This window comes from Pleurodeles waltl, chromosome 8 (assembly GCF_031143425.1).
Source record: "Pleurodeles waltl isolate 20211129_DDA chromosome 8, aPleWal1.hap1.20221129, whole genome shotgun sequence".
NCBI lineage: Eukaryota > Metazoa > Chordata > Amphibia > Caudata > Salamandridae > Pleurodeles > Pleurodeles waltl.
The window spans coordinates 832599970-832617320 of record NC_090447.1 but is presented as its reverse complement, the minus strand read 5'-3'; the positions used below and the strand labels follow the sequence as shown (position 1 = coordinate 832617320).

Below are 17351 nucleotides of genomic sequence, written 5' to 3'. Positions count from 1 at the left end.
CTGTCTCCACAGAGGTACTTGGACCTGTGCCTGCCCAAGCTACAATCCAACAACAGAGGGGCGTGACCCAAGAGGCATCAAACTTAGTAGTGCACCCCCTGGACGTTCAGTGCACTGTCAGAGGTCAAAAGGAATTGATCCAGTCTGCCATGTACATGGTGTATGGGGGAGTAGCACGAGAACTCCATAGCCAACAGGTGAAGCTCTCGCCAGATGTCAATGCATTACAACCTATGCATAGCCTCGCCCAGCCTGGCAATCATGTTGGGCTTGGTTGCCAATCTGGGTGGGTGTCTATCAAATATGCCATAGATAACGCAATTAAAATCCCCTCCCCAAACAATGGATATGCCCACATACTGTAGGAGTACATCCTCCAGGGCTGCAAAGAAGTTACCGTCATCTATGCTGGGAGCGTATATTTTGAGGAGGCACAGCTCAACACCATCCAGCCGACCATGCGGCAAGAGTTATTGTCCTTCTATGTCTGCTGACTTCAGAGTTCTTTAATTTTGAATACATGCTAGTTATTCCTTTTTCAAGAGATTGCATCACGTCAACCAGGAGTTCTAGTTTGTGACTGCCAGGTTAAGGCATATGTAGCGGGGAGGAGAGTTAAGTTATTTGACAACAGGGTAGCTGTAAGAAGCTGGTTCAGTTTACGGTGTACATCTATAGTGTGGAACCCTATACCGAGTCAAGGCAACCCTTTGTGATAGTGAGTAGGTGAGGTGAGCAGCTAAAGCTTATCTACGAGGAATGTAAAGCACTTGCAGTACCACAGTAGTTAGACAGTAACTCACTCACAAGAAAGAACCACACAAGTGTTGCAAAAAATAAAGGATACTTTATCACAGCTCTACTACTAGACTAGCATTGGTATATCTCCCTTCGGAGATATCTACACACAATATGTACACAAAATAACCACAGAAATAGCATAAAAATACACAGTGCCCTATGGGAGGGCCAAACCATATACTAAAAATGTGGAATGTGAAACAGTGAACCCAACCAAAGTAAGTGTGGTAGTTAGCTAGGGGCTAGGACAGATAGGAACACCAGAGGTAAGTGTCCCCAACAACCAAGTGCAAGGTAGCTCCACCCAGTCGTCCCCTGGGTTAACACTGAGTGTAGTGGTTGTTGAATTCAGGACCCTTCCCAGTGGACCCTGAAGAATCCACAGACAGGAGGAAGGATGGAAAGTACCCCTACCCCAGGATATCCAGAAGACAGGAGTACCTACACCAGGGACCCAGATGCAGAGGAGAGAAAGGACTCTCCAAAGTTAGTGGATGCCTCAGGTTGTCCAGCTGCTGTCATGACCCATGGAACAGGCCGGCGGAACCTAGGGATGGATTCCGTATGTGGAGGACCTGCAAAGGAAGGGGACAGAGCTCAGCACCCTTGGAGGTGCCCAGGTGGCAATGCCCACCCTCCTGGAGGTGAAGTTCCTGCACATTGGTGGAAGAAGTAGTCCAGCTGCGGGGTCCAGGAGCTGCAGAAGATCAAAGGAGTTGCCTACGAGCTGCTCCTTTATGGTCGCCGGAATGCAGGTGGTCAGTCACCTGCCGGGTCACCAACAAGCACTGGCAAATGCAAGCAGGAGCTGAAGAAGTGTTTGCAACGTTTTAGGGACCAGCAAGGTCCAGGAGACTCTACCCAGGAGGGTGAATCGGGACTGGCCCTCAGCACATAGGGAGGCCAGCAGAAGTCGATGGAGCCCCCACAAGTGATCCACAGGCAATGGACCCAGGGAGTCACAAAAAGGCCTCACCAGCACAACAAAACAGAAGTTCCACGTTGCAGGAGTTGCAGGACGGGCTGATCTTCGAGTTGCAGAGTGCAGGTGGCCGGGGCTTCTTGTTGCCTGAAGATCTCCCAGAGAATGAGTCAACAAGCCTTGGCAAGTGCAACAGTCGCAGTGCACAGCGGTTCCAGTCCAGTGGCAGGAACAAGGGCCCACAGTCTCCGAAGTTGGTCAGAAGACAAGAAGGACCTAGAGGAAGCCACATATTCACCACCAATGAATCAGATTATTTTGATGTTCGTGGAGCAGTAGATCCCACCAGCCAGTTGACGTTGTCTTGAGGTACCTGCGGTTGTAGGGGAGTGACATCTTCACTCCAAGGGAGATTCCTTCATTCTTCCAGGTGTAAACAGAGTCCTTGTGAACCTGGAGGATGCACAGCCTTGGATGTTCAAGAATTCTTGCAGGATCTGGAGAAACAATGTTGCAGTGGGAGCCTTCCCACCAGAAGCAGACGTGTTTCAGTTCCAAAGCAGACCAGCAGCGGTTCCAGAGGCCAGGAGCTGACAATGTCTTGCAGAGAGTTCCTTGGAGAGTCTTGCTCGAGGAATATGAAGACCCACCCGCGAGGGATCCCTTAAGTAACCCAAAAAGGGGGTTGGTCACTCTCTGAAGTGACCCACCTATCAGAGGGGGTCAGGGACGACATCTACCTGGCCTAACCAGTCAGTTGCTCCCAGTGGCCTCTGCCCATTTTGTTTCCGGAGCACAGCTCTGTTCATCTCCCTACGGGAGAAGCTGGAAAGGGGGGTGGTCACTCCCCTGTCCTTTGTGTAGTTTTGTGCCAAAGTGGGATCCAGGGGTTCTTGAACTGGTGCAAACCAGATTATGCAAGGAGGGCCTCATATGTGCCCTTCAAAGCAGTCTGGTAGCACTCAGGATCCACGCCACCGAACCCCAGCTCTTACACACCTAATTCATTGGGGGAGGTGGTCACACCTCTCCCTTGCGGGAAATATTTTGCTCTGTCTCTCTGGCCTGAGCCAGGCTCACCAGCAGGAGGCCCGAACCGTGTCTGGGGTCAGCAGTAGCGCGGTCTGGCAGCTAGACCCCATAAGGCTGCACAGGCAGAACTGGGGAATCCTCTAAGGAACCCCCACATTTGACATGCTGGTGCATCTATGTAAGTCCCTAGTACATGGTACCTAAGTACCCTGGGCATGGGTACACCAGGGGTCCCCCATGTGCTGCAGCATGTATTGTGCCACCCATGGGAGCCCATGCAAACTGATCAAGAAATAACTGAAAATAACCCTGGAATGCTGCTTAAGTGTGCTGTCGGACCTGCTCAAAATCCCTCTCGAAGTTGGTTGCGGGTTTGTTGATAGAGGGACCAGGGTGACTATCTATGCTGCAACACACTTTACTAAGCGTTTCAGCCATGTGCTTTCACTGCTCACACCCTTATCTTTTGCCCACCTAGCCTTGCTTGGACCGCCTTAGTTTGTTTGAATTCACTTTTAGCATGCCTGATCTGTGCCAGTCGCTCGCTGAATAGCGTGTGACCGGTGGGTGGTGTATGACAGCAGGGGTTGGCCAGTACTCAAACGCTGAGAGTTTACAGTGGCTATGGGACAGCAGGGCTGGCTCCTCACACAAGTGGAAGTCGCACTGGCGTAACGCCAGCTGCCTCCACACATTGTGGAGAGCCCGCTGCCTAGTGCACTTACAGCCCTCTCCATTCCTTTCCGCCTGCATACTCGACCCATGCTACCACTACTGTGTTACCGCAGCTCCTCAGCTGGCTTCCTGTCTATTGTGGGACTGCCTGCAGCTGGCAAAGGCTGCAGGGCCACCTTCTGGGACATTTGAACTTCTGGAAAGGTGGTGAGCGGACTAGAGGAAGCTGCTCTGCTGTAACTCTGCTCTCGCCTCTGCTTGTGTCTCCACTCACTGCTGCCTCATGAGGGTGTCTTCTTGCCAGGGGAGAAAGGCAGGTGATGTTAAAAATGACATAAGGTATCTTTCTGGTGACATGATAAATCACTATGCCATTATGAGTGATGCAGTACAATATGACTCTTTGTGAAAGACTCATATTTATAGATATAAATACTGTGAAGCCATAACTGTTGGTTTTAGTGTGTAAGCAATTTTTTGCAAAGCACATGTATATTTAAATAAATATCAGAGTTTTTTTTTTAGCATTCATTACGCGATTATGAACTAAAGCCAACTATAACTTCATATTAGCTGTGTTTTTTAAGACAGAATGGTAAAAGGGTTTCACTGGGTTCGGTGAGAATGTATGCAGAGAGTGAGTGGTAGGTGAAGTGGTGACTGTCTCTACGTAATGTTGCCGGATACTCTTCATGTTAAACCTGACCTTCTGCTTTGTACTTGAGGGTTAGCTGCACGGCTTGGCCACAGGCCAGGCCCTGTGCAAAACCACTCCTTAAAGTTGTGAGATGTGCATGTAACCTAAGATTCTTACATTGTGCTTAACGTTTTAACAGCCTATCAAAGTTCATGCAGATTCATTAACCTGCACTAATGTTATTAGCACATGAAAAATGTTTTGCCCCTCTTTAGACTTTGTTTCCCAACAATGGTTCAGCGCCACATTTGCCATACCCACTGAAGAATAAACATGCTATATGTCTGCCTAATTTCATGTGGATTTGTTAAAAAGTGCCACAGTTATTAGCAGTAGGTTTTAGCCAAGAGACTGACCTACACTATACATGGCGTTCTGCTTTGCACAGTGAGCACTGGCTGTAGGGCTTGGCCTAGGCTCCATGGCCAACCCTCTGCAAGCAGCCAAATCTAGCTGCAAATGGCCGAAAGCCAGGTCATGAAGCCAACCCTCCATAGGACCCAAACTCTCCTCTACTCTACTTCAGTGTAGTGCAGCAATAGTTGGCTTCAAGGCCTGCTATTGGTCGGGCCCTGTACCTAAACCTTTGCGGTCGACTAATCCCCACTGTGAACAACCTTTGCAAAACACTTAACAGCGTGTCTTTACAATTTTAAAACTTTCCCAATTTTTTAACATGGCCCACATTTTTTGATATCTAATTCCCTAAGGGGGGCACTTTTATTTTGATTCCCAAGTCTATTTTCTGTCCCAGTCCGATCCTGACAATAACTGGTGTATTTCAGTGTTTTTAGGTTTTGTTTTGTAACCCTAACAGGACTTTAATTGTTTTTTCCACTGAACTTGAGTTTTTTTTTTAACACATGACACAGTCTTATACCCAAAGCTAATTATTACTCTACATGAACCTTTGCTTTTTTTCAGTGAATGTTAGATCTGACAGCCTTAGGGTGGTCACCCCTAACTTTTTGCCTGTCTCCCTCCACTTTTTGGACACAGTTTTTGCTGTTTTTAGGACTCTGCACTTTACCACTGCTAACCAGTGCTATGGTGCATATGCTCTCTCCCTTAAAATATGGTGACATTGGTTCATACCCAATTGGCTTATTTAATCTACTTGTAAGACCCCAGTAAAATGCACTACATGTGCCCATGGCCTGTAGATTAAATGCTACTAGTGGGCCTGCAGCACTGATTGTGCCACCCACATAAGTAGCCCCTTAACCATGCCTCAGGCCTGCCATTGCAAGGCCTGTGTGTGCAGTTTCACTGCCACTTCACCTTGGCATTTAAAATGACTTGCCAAGCCTTAAACTCCAGTTTTTCTATATCATCTAGGCAAGACATGTACCTGTGTAGTTTATATGTCCTGGTAGTGTATAACTCCTAAATTCGTTTTTCCACTACTGTGAGACCTGCTCCTTCCATAGGCTAACATTGGGGCTACCCTCATACTGTTTGAGTGGGAGAGTCTGATCTGAAATGAGTAACCAGGCCATACTTAGTATGGCCAGAATGGTAATACAAAATCCTGCTGACTGGTGAAGTTGGATTTAATATTACTGTTTAAGAAATGCCACTTTTAGAAAGTGAGCATTTCTCTGCACTTAAATCCTTCTGTGCCTTACAATCGATGTCTGGCTGGGTTAGTTGAGAGCTCACTCAGACAACCCCAAACACAGGATGCTGAGTCACACCTACATACATCTGCATACTGAATGGGTCTTCCTAGGTTGGGAGAGTGGAGGGCCTGCTCTCACACAAAGGACTTCCACACACCCTTCTGGGACCCTTGCAGGCAGGATGGAACTGAAAGGGGACCTTGTGCACTTCTAAGCCACTCTTTGAAGTCTCCCCCACTTCAGAGGCACATTTGGGTATTTAAACAGGGCCTCTGACCCTACCAACTCAGACACTTCTGGACAAGATACCACTGGAGAAGAAACTCTGAACCAGAACCTGCAACCTGCCAAGAGAAGCTGCCTGGATGCCCAAAGGACTCACCTGACTGCTTTGCTGAAAAGGACTGTTTTGCTGTTGCCCTGCTGCCTTGCTGCCCTCTGGCTCTGCTGAGACGTTCTCTAAAAGGGCTTGGATTGAGCTTGCCTCCTGTTCTCTGAAGTCTCAGGGCCAAAAAGACTTCACCTCTGCAAAGAACTCCGTGTGCAGTGAAATTTCAGCACACAGCCTGCCAGAAACGATGTACAGCCTGCATCGCGGTGAGAAAATCACTGCATGCCGAACTGGAACAACACAGCCCGGCTCCCCGAGTGGAGATCGATGCAGCACCAGCGTTGCAACTGGAACTTCAATGCACGCCCACTGTATCGACGCATAGCCGAGCAGGAACAACGCAGCCCGACTTCCTGTGAGAAGAATAGACGCAGCACCTGCCGTGCAACAGAAATTTCCCTGCATCGCCCACCAGATCAATGCAGCTCCTGTGACTTCGTCCTGCACACCCAGGATTTCTCCGCATTGTCCCCTGGGTGTCCAAATACCCTGCAACCCGAAGAGGATCCAAGTCTGCCCGCCGGAAATCGACACAAGGACCTGACTGCATGACAAATAGCGACGCATCGTCTCTGTGCGCCCGGAGAAACCGACGCACACCTCCCCGTTTTCCACGCATCTCTTCCTCTACGGTCCCCTGCAGATAATTTAGAGACAAACCAGGAACTTTGTGCTTGCAAGAGACACCTATTTCCTTTAAGAGCTTACGACTCTTTTTCTCATTTTCTAAAATGATATTTCAATGGGTACTTGACCTGCATTTAATCAGATAAATATTCTATTTTTTTCTAAACATGTGTGGTGTATTTTGTGGTGTTTATAATGTGTTATTGCATGATTTATTGCACAAATACTTTACACATTGCCTTCTAAGTTGAGCCTGACTGCTCAGTGCCAAGCTATCAGGGGGTGGGCACAGGATAATTTGGATTGTGTGTGACTTACCCTGACTAGAGAGAGGGTCCTTGCTTGGACAGGGGGTAACCTGACTGCCAACCAAAGACCCCATTTCTAACAGTGAATTTCTGTTTAAAAAAAAAAAAAATATTACATACCACGTACAACTGTTCCCCGGTGCCTAACCTCCTGCTTCAAACTTCTGCAGTAAGTCAGATTCCTCTGTGTTCGGGCTTCAGCCATGTCCATTGCCAGGCCTGGCCTTGTGCCCATCCAGCCACAGGCAGGCAAACACTTTGTGGATCAATAACTTCGGAACGCCACCCCAACCTCATCTGCATAGTCTGGGAGCCTGAGTGTACTCAGTCTGCTCCCTTATGGGTTGTTTCTTTTCTTTTTCAAGATGTCGAGACCAAGTCGTTGCATCCTTTAGTAATGCTGCAACTGTTTACCTGATGCTGCAGGCAGTCAGCGAGCTTTGGGTCCACAATCCGGAGTTATGGTTAAAATGGTTGTGCAGTCGTGATTAATCCTTGTTTCCATAATAATCAGGATGTTACACTTGGAAGTGCAAATAATGGTCTACATGGCATATCCCTTACTAGTGATTAGAAGTGAGTTTATCAGGCTTCTGTAAGGTTTGGGGATTTTGTGGTGGTTACGCTTAGTGCATTTCTGCTAACTCCTTCATCAACATCACTGGTTTAACTGGTATGGAGCTCTCAGATCTTGCAGCAAGTCCATTTGAAAGTATCCAGGTTCCATCAGAAAACAATTGATGCTTTGCTTTTTCAGTGATGGTAGCTGTACTCTGGAACACCTTGCCGGTTCACATGTGTCAGGAATCAGATCACTGAAAATATAGACATCTGCTAAAAACATAGCTCTTCCCTCCTATACAGAGCTAGTCATTGTGGGTTGGCTTGTGAATAGAGGTGTGCACTTATTTTAGTGTCTGATACAGTGCCAAGATATCGAGTTGAGTGAACACTATGCTTTACTAGTGCCAGTCCTAACCTATATTAATGTGGCTATTGACCACTCTCCATTTGACCACTAATTGCGATCTAGGTGCTCCTGATGCCCATTCAACAGCTCATTGGCAGCATTTTGAAGGAATATTGTTTGGACACAGATTTTAGAACAATCATCCCTATTGGGCTGTCCATCCTTAAAACTCACAAGATTGTTTTGAGGATTCCACGGTGGGGAAAAATCAAATGTAATCCATGACATACAACAATATTTCTCGGAATTTGCAGCTTATACCTTTCCAGTTCATCAACGTGAAGTCGCAATGATTTTATGGGCTAAGACTTTCACAATCCCCTTTTTTTTTGCCATCTTTAGAAAAAAGAAACTGGGCTCCTATATGAGAGTTATTAAGTTGGTGTGAAAAGGTTTGACACTTGTCTTTAAAGATTCGTGACCGATTTTTAAAACAGTTTGTAAATCCACACTGGGAGGTTTACTACTTCGCCTAGGAGAAGATTTGCACATTTTAGGAATTTGCAAAGGATTTTGTGCCAGATGTATAAAGCTTTTTAGCTGTCGCAAATGGTCCAAGTCACAGAATCTGGCCATTTGTGACCGCTTAAAAGCTTTTTGGTATGTACGAATGCAAAATTGCGATTCGCTAACCTCTTACTGAATCACTATTTGGCTTTGCTTTCCAGTATTAGGAAGGAACGTGTTTGGGGCATCCCTTCCTAATGCCGAATCGCAGTGGTATGTTTGAATGTTTCGCGACTGAAATGCAGTCGCATAACTCTTGCAGGTTGCCACCAGTTTCAAATTGTGGGTAACCCATTCACAAATGGGAAGGTGGTCCCCAAGGGAGCATTTCCCCTTTGTAAATGTATGTAAAAGCATTTTCTAAAACAAGGCAGTGGTCCCACAGACCAATGCCTACTATTAAAAAATGGAAAGAAAACCTTTTTTTTTTTTTTTAAATACATTCCATTTTCCTTTAAGGAAAATGGGCTGCGTAAAAAAAAACAAAAAAGGTTTCTTTAATGAAAAGCACTCACAGACATGGTGGTCTGCTAACCCCAGCAGGCCACCATCCCTGTGATTTTTGTGATTTCCTTTAGGTCGCTCATGAATATTAATGAGGTAGGTCTATTTGCGACCCACCGGAAATTGCAAATGAAACTGAATAGAGTTTCGTACACTTGAAATTGCAATTTCCTAATTGTGGTTTGCATGGAATCACAATTAAGAACTCACAATTTCCAATGTATGTACATGTGGCTGTTTATTACTGCTCCAGGCCACTTGCATCTGTCGCAGATTTCCAGGAGTAGTTCTGGAAATCTTTTGTGAATTCTCATTTAGTCACATACAGAGGGAATTCCACATCAGTAATCATGCATAGTGTACAGTTTTTTTCATGCGGTGTGGTCTTGAATAAGTACATTTGTACTTGTCAACTTTTTTTTTTCCCTAATTTTTTTAACTGCTTCTTCTACACCCTCTCCAATGTTGGGTGGAGGTGATCCAATCCGATGACCACATGTGAAAAGGATTTGCTCATGCCCTTGACTGGAGCAAATTTCAGGACACAGTAATGCCCACTTTTCTGGAGATGTAAAAACGTTTAAGTAATTTCCGCTACATTTTGGTTATTCTACAACTCTGGGAGTAGATTTACAGGCATAAAAAATCTTTGTGTAAGTTAAGATTTTCACAAGCGTGTAAATCAAACTTTTGTGAGTAGGAAAAGCGGTTCTGCAGTTGTGGAAAAGACTATTTCTACATGGAAGCAAAACCGACAAGCTCTGGAACCAACAAACTTTCAAAGGTTAAATGTATTAATTTCCATTAAAATCCCTGGAGACACATTTTTAGCCTTCAGGTGGCCCTTCAGATGCTCACGCGGTTTAATCCTGACAAGCTTTAACAGCTCTGTGAATCTGGCACAAAGTAGTATATTTTATAGTGAATTCCAAAATATTCATACTGGGGAGTAACATTTTGACCACCTTAGTTGTGTACCCCACTTCAATCATGCTTGTGAATTGGCCTCTCGTGATGATGTGCCTTTACCTGCTGTTAGGTGTTTGTTCAACGCTAATACATTCTTCTTCCATTTTTTTCAAGTTAAACATATCCCCGGTATCACTTGCACGCACGTATGAAGAGGACTTTAAACAAGATATGGCAGCACTTCAGGTATGTGATGTGCGATGCTAAGGATTTATGATCAGAACATTGAAGATTATTTTTAAGGATAGAAGTTTAACGGTGAAAGTTGGATTTATTTTAAAATGGTTTTCTAACCAACATACATAAATCACCAGGGTGCATCAAATAACCAACATGCTGAGGAAAGCAAGACATTAAGTAGTATGTGCGCCATGCTTATTTAAATCCACGGTTTGGGGTTTGAGTGCTAAGAGTAATGGCAGCATTAAATTGATAGGTGTCACAGTTTGACGGAATAGCTTAAAGAAAAATATGCTAAACGTCCAAAGACTATGCATCTGGCAGGTAAAGAACGGTCACAGTCTGTAGCATATTGCTGTATTTGGGTGTCAAACAGGTATCACTGGGGTTAAACCTCTGGCCAGATAGTGTTAACGTGTAAAAATATCAAAATAATGAGTTAATACTATGACAAATATGCCGCTTATTCTTGTCGCATAATTTAATCAGCCACGCCACTTACTCTTATTCTCCCTTACCGCATATTCCAAGTGGCCCTTAGTGGTAACAAAAGTCTCGAAGGTGTCCTCTCAAGCCGGCTCAGCAAAACTGTGGCTATAAAACTAAAGATAGAATATTTTTGTAAATGAAGCAACAGTGCCATCTGCAGGTTATAACGAAATTAACATCACATTAAAATAGTGTTGTAATTCAATGTTAAAACGGAACAATAAACACACATTTGTAATGCAGTGGGTCTCGCGTTTGCTCGAGTTGGAGGTATTGGGGTTGTAAATTCTTAACTGGACTTTTATTGCCACATAAATTGAAAATGAAAAGTAAAAAGTTGACAGAAGCAAGCCAGTTAAAAGCGGCACCGCGCCGTGAGCAGGATAGTCATTGGCTCCCTGCCTGAATGTCTAGAAAGGATGGGCTGGGATAAATGGCAACCCGAAACCAGAGGAAGAGTGACCTTGTATGATGATCAACAAAAATGTTCACTTAGTAAAATCGCCTGGGGAGGGAACCCGGCACACAAAGGAGGCACATTTCACAACATGCACCAATAAAAAGGAAGCATTTAAGATGAGCACAACAAAGAATGAATAGCGTGGTTAGAAGTCCACAGAGCGATTACAACAGGCTAGAGTGCTTGCACACTCGACCCTAAAAAAAAAAAAGAGAAGGGCCCGAAATTGCCCCAATATTAAACTTGAAGTAAGTACTGGAGATAAACATGGAACCCGTCTGAGAAATGTAGGCGAGCTAATGCAAGGTAAATCTTAAAGTGCCCTGAGAGTTCTAAAGCCAGAATCTTGGTGCATACTCACTCTATGATGATCATCAATCAGGATTTTATTTGAGCGATTTAAATTTTTTATGCGTTGATATCACTACTTAAGAATTATCTTATTTGCTTACAAAATACTTCAGACTTGTGATGCCTTCTCTATTTCTCCTGCTTTTGGAAAGGGCAGCTTGTGTCTGTAACTACTTTGTGACCATGGCTACTCTTGGCTCCACCACTCAAAAAAACACTGTGGAAGCCAGTTCAGGTATTTAAACCTTATTTTCTTCCCAGCACCCTTCCTCGGAGCTAACATCCACCTGTTTCAGTTTCTAGGGTTGAAATACGTAAGATGGCTGACAACTGTATTGCCTATTAGGTTTCCTAGGACAGCGTTGATCCTCCTGCATGATGAAAGTTATTCTATCCTAAACATTGCATACATGTTTTTTTTTTAGATTTAATTAATCAGCAGTGCTAAAGATTGTTTTCTCCAACTGACTCAAATTCTTCAAATAATTTAATCCCTTTAGAAGAGTATCTGCTTTTCCTGGTCGTTTCATAAATAACCTTACCCCAACACCTAGGTAATTGAGGCTTTTCATGGTTGATATTGCATCCATTTCTTTCGATAATGGCATTACTCCTAGTCCTACTCCCTCGCCTTCCTTTTAACCAATGAGGCTTCCTGCCTCCCTCTAGACCCTCCCTTCCCCTTTTAACCCCCACCCCTACCACCTCCTGTACAAAAACCAAGCCCAAGTAGCAACTCAGACCGTCCGTACTGGGGGGGCGGGAGGGAACGGAAAGGAAGGCGAGGGAGTAGGACTAGGAGTAATGCCATTATCGTAAGAAATGGATGCATTACCTCCCGTCCCTCCCTCGCCTTCCTTTTAACCAATGAGACCTAGCAAGAAACACACAGGAGAGTTGCACACTGAGTTGCAAGAAATTTATTATAATGCACACAGGCCACCAAGACCCTACCCCTATTACCTCATAGAGGATAAGACCTGGTGACCCAACACCGACTCCAAACCACCCAAGTCCGCCAGCTTATAATGGCGAACAAACGTTGAGGGAGAGGCCCAAGTGGCGGCCCTGCAAATCTCCACCAACGAAGTCCCCTGAAGCTCAGCCACTGTAGCCGCCATACCCCTGGTAGAACCGCCCTGAATCCCCTGGGGGGGGGAGCCACCCCTTTCAAGGAATATGCCAACAGAATCAAAGATCTCACCCACCGACTCAATGAAGCCGTGGAAGGCTTTTCCCCCTTACGGGCCGGACCGAAATTTACAAACAGCGAATCACCTTTACGGAAAGGAGCCACCACACTCAGATACTGCAACAATGCGCTGCGCACATCTAAGGAATGTAAACGAACCTCCTCATCCGAGGAGGGATTCGGACAAAATGATGGAAGGATGACCTCCTGGCGAGCATGGAAAGAAGAATTAACTTTCGGAATAAAAGAAGGAACCGGAACAAGAATCACCCGATCCTGAAAAACTTTACAAAAAGGAAAAGAACAGGCCAAGGCCCCCAATTCCCCTAAACGGCGGGCCGAAGTAATGGCCACCAAAAAGAAAGTTTTCAAAGAAAGATGGCGCAAATCACAGTCCCCCAGTGGTTCAAAAGGGGCAGCAGTCAACGCATCCAAAACTAAAGAAAGGTCCCAGGAAGGAAAAGAACGTACAGGGCGCGGAAACAAATTAAGAAGCCCCTGAAAAAATTTAGGCATCAAGTGACCCTCATCCGGTAGATTACGCCAAGGACCCCTAAACGCCTGAATAGCCGCCCACTGCACCCGCAGAGAAGCCACCGACAACCCCAATTGTGCACCATCCTGTAAAAACTGCATCACATCAAATATAGACGAGCAGATAGGATCCAATTTATGCCGGAAGCACCAAGAAGGAAAAACCTTCCACTGTCTACCATATGAAAGCAAAGTTGAACGCCGCCTGGAAGCCAGCAAAGTAGAACTCAAAGCCACTGGTACCCCCAGACCCGTCAAACCCCGGCGTTCAACTTCCAGGCCGTCAAGTGTAACCTCCTCAATAACCCCATCGAGAGGCAAGGAAACTCCAGGGGAGACGGACAAAGAGGAAGAGGCCACCTCCGGCCGGATGCCATCAGCTGCAGCAATGGAAACCAATTCGCCCTCGGCCAATGGGGCGCAATCAAGATAACCCTGGCCTCCAGATCCCTCAACAGAAAAGACCGGATCAGCTGAAACGGCGGGAAGGTGTACAAAAGGCCCTGAGGCCAAGGATACGACATCCCGTCCACCTCTCAAGCCTGAGGACACCGAAACCGGGAGCAGAAGCAACTGAGTTTCGCATTTTCCAGGGACGCAAACACATCCAACACCGGAAGACCCCAGAGACGAACAAGAGGAAGAAACAGCGACCTCCGGAGGGAGAAAAGTTGTGAAGAAGTAATCACCCTGCTTAGCAGATCCGCCTGAACATTGATCACCCCCCGAATGTAGGTAGCTCGGAGAGAAGGAACCCATTCCTGAGCCCACAAAAAAATCTTCCTGGCCAGACTGAACAAAGCCCTCGACCTGGTCCCCCCCTGTCGGTTGACATAAGCCTTGGCTACTAAGTTGTCTGTCCGAATAAGAACCGCAACTCCCTTCAGGGACACCTGGAAATGAATCAGAGCCAACAATACTGCTTTCAACTCCCGCCAATTTGACGACCGAGTGGCCTCCAGCGGGGACCAAAATCCCTGAATCTGTCCCGACCCCATCCAAGCACCCCATCCGGAGAGGCTGGCATCCGTTGTTACCACCACTGGGCTCAGAGGAGACAAAGACACCCCTATCCGAAGATGATTGGACCCCAACCACCATCTCAACTCCCTGCGAATCAATCCTGACCCCGGAATCCTGGTCAACAGAGAACCAGTCCCTGGTGCCCACTTTTTCAGGAACCAGTTCATCAAGCAAAGAAGATGGAATCCCGCCCAAGGGACCAGAAATATCACAGACACCAAATGACCTTGCAGACGTAACCACAGAAGCGCACGGGGGCAGGCTGCAACACGACCTCCCTTACCATGGACTGAAGTACACCTAACCTCTTTTCTGACACCGTCACCAAACCGAGAAGAGTCCGAAACCGAGCCCCTAGAAAAACCAGATCTTGGGACGGGACCAAATCTGACTTCCCCCAGTTGATCAAAAACCTGTGGTTTTGCAGGACCACCAGCACCCGGGCCACCTGCCTCCGCAACAGGACCTGCAATGGTGCATGTATCAGGATGTCGTCCAGATACGGATGAATAAACACCCCTTCTGAATGCAGCAAAGCCACCAGGGGGGCCAGCACCTTTGTAAAAATCCGGAGAGAAGACTTGAGGCCGAAAGGCAGTACACAAAACTGAAAATGATCCCGATCCACAGCAAACCTCAGGAACCGCTGAGAAGTCTTTGCCACAGGCACATGTAGGTATGCATCCTGCAGATCCAGTGACACCATAAAGTCCCCCTGACTGACCATTGGAAAAATAGTCTGAATTGACAGCATGCGGAAATGCACCGTCCTGATCCAAGCATTCACCCCTTTCAGATTGAGCACAAGCCGAAAACCCCCTGACACCTTCTGAACTAGAAACAAGACAGAATAAGTGCCCTGACCCCTTTCTTCTAGAGGAACGTGGGAAATGGCCCCTTTTAAAAGCAAGTCCCGGACTCCGTCCAATAATGCCTCTCTCCGTGCCCCGACTGCAGGCAGAGGAGTGGGACGCACCCCCGAATCTGGAGGTACCACAACTAAATCGATGACGTAACCATTGGCCACAATGTCCAGCACCCAATGATCGCTGACACTCTCCTGCCAAGCTGAAAGAAAGTGTCTCAGCCTTCCCCCAACCTGCACTATGCCAGGCCCACAGTGATTGTCAGGACCCCTTCTTGAACCCACCCCGGTTCGAAGGAGCAGCTTTCTTAGGGGAAAAACGTGGCTGAAAACGACGTTTCCTGAATGAAAAAGATTTTGCATCCATCTTGGGAGAAGAACGAGAATGCTTCTTCCACCCTTTGCCAGAAGCAGATCCCCCTTTATAAGGTAAGGCATGCTTTCTTTCCTTAAACGCCTTGGAAAGCATTGAAGGCAATTGATCTCCAAACAAGCTACGACCCTCAATGGGCAGTCTCAGGAGGGCAGACTTCTCCCCAGGATCGGCCTTCCAGGACCGCAACCAAAGGGACCTACGGGCCCGAATCAAAGCCCCAGATGCCAGAGCCGAAGTACGGACCACATCTGATGATACATCCGCCAGCAATCTGGCCTGTTGCTCCATACCAGCCAGGAGTTCGGAGCACTCTGCACCTTCCTGAACAGCCACTGCCAGCTTATCAAAGTCTTGTACTAACGACTGGGCCGCATAAGCAGAATATATACCTGCTCTTAGGGCCAGATTCTCAGCCGCAAAAGCCCTCTTGAGCCCAGAATCCACCTTACGGTCCGTGGCATCAGTAGGCACACAATCCTCCGGATTGACTGCCGTCTTGCCAATTAGGGTAGCCAAAATTGAATCCAGGCGAACAGAGGAAGGCAGAACATCCTCCCCCTCTAGCAAATAAAGCTTCTGAAGGAATCGTGGAACTTGAGCTTTATCCACATCCTTCCATTCCCGAAAACACTATATCCTTCACAGGACCCTGAAAAGGCATGGCAAACTTAGAAGGCGTCTGATACTGCGGGAATAAGTGAGAGTCTGAGCTCGTAGGCTGAAACACTGGAAAACCTAAATTGTCCCGTACATGTGGCATCACCTCCCACATCTCTTTTCTGGAGACATATTTTTCCCCAGAAGAAGTAGATGGAGCCTCCCCCTCCTCATCATCCGACGAAGACCTTTCAGCAGTAGCAGGAGGATGTGATGCTTTAGACCGAGTAGGCCTGGCCATCCCTGCCTGGAGAGCCCTAGAAACAGCCACCTCTATCATGTCCTGCACCTCCTCCCTGGACATGAGTGGCACAGCACCCCCCGGCACCTGGTGACCCACAGGGGTCGACATGGTAGCAGCACCCTCCTCCCCTGAGGAGGGGGAAGAAACAATCCTGCGACGTTTAGCCGGAACCTTCGGCATGGTAAACCCAATTACAACTACCAACTCACTGACCCCGACTACCAAATATATAGGATACAGGACCTCCCATAAAAAATCCTGTAACCAATCCAAAATGAACCCAAATAGTTAAAAATGTGGGCAGGACTACCGTCCTACCGGTTCACAGAAGTCCAAAAACGTCAGCCGGCACCTCCGCGCGGCTCCGCGGGCCGAGGAACCGGAAATAGACACCCCAGCCGCAAAGAGCCGACTGACCTCGTCAGCCTACTCCCAGGACGCGTCCCACAAGCAACCCCTCCTGCTTGTCGAAGACGCGACCGGCCAGAGCACACCTCGAGGGGCCCCGCGCCCCGAGGAGTGCAGAAATCAATGTCCCCCAGGCCCTGCCATGGAGGAAAGGAGAACAGGTAAGCCTAGCGTGGGCTAGACAAAAAAACAGGAAGTGGTAGGGATGAGGGGGGGGGGGGGGTTTAAAAGGGGAAGGGAGGGTCTAGAGGGAGGCAGGAAGCCTCATTGGTTAAAAGGAAGGCGAGAGAGGGACAGGAGGTAATGAATTTGATTATTTTCAACTGAGTTAATGTTTTTCATCTTCTCTGGGTAGGTGCATGTTGATTATATTAATTCTTATTTAAATGAGTTCTGGAGTGATCTGGACCTTGTGTGGAAAAACAGACAGTTAACCATTTTGCTCAATCTCTTACAGTGGTCATTCAAAGTAATGCAGTGACACTCAATATATCACAGATCTCCCACCTTATCATTAAATATAGGATAATTGCCAGAGTCTTTAGGT

The 17351-nt window shown here is 46.9% G+C and overlaps 1 protein-coding gene across 5 annotated transcripts in view; it reads left to right on the top strand.

The window, feature by feature from the left end:
* Window positions 1-17351, top strand: part of CARS2 (cysteinyl-tRNA synthetase 2, mitochondrial) — a 387142-nt gene that overhangs the window by 136230 nt on the left and 233561 nt on the right. For 4 of the 5 annotated variants that reach the window (XM_069205121.1, XM_069205122.1, XM_069205123.1 and 1 more), the window contains exon 4: window positions 10140-10211. The exons of the other annotated variant lie outside the window; for it this stretch is intronic. In XM_069205121.1, coding sequence (XP_069061222.1) covers window positions 10140-10211 — 72 coding nt within the window. The remainder of the gene's footprint in view (window positions 1-10139; window positions 10212-17351) is intronic. 5 annotated transcript variants of the gene reach the window in all.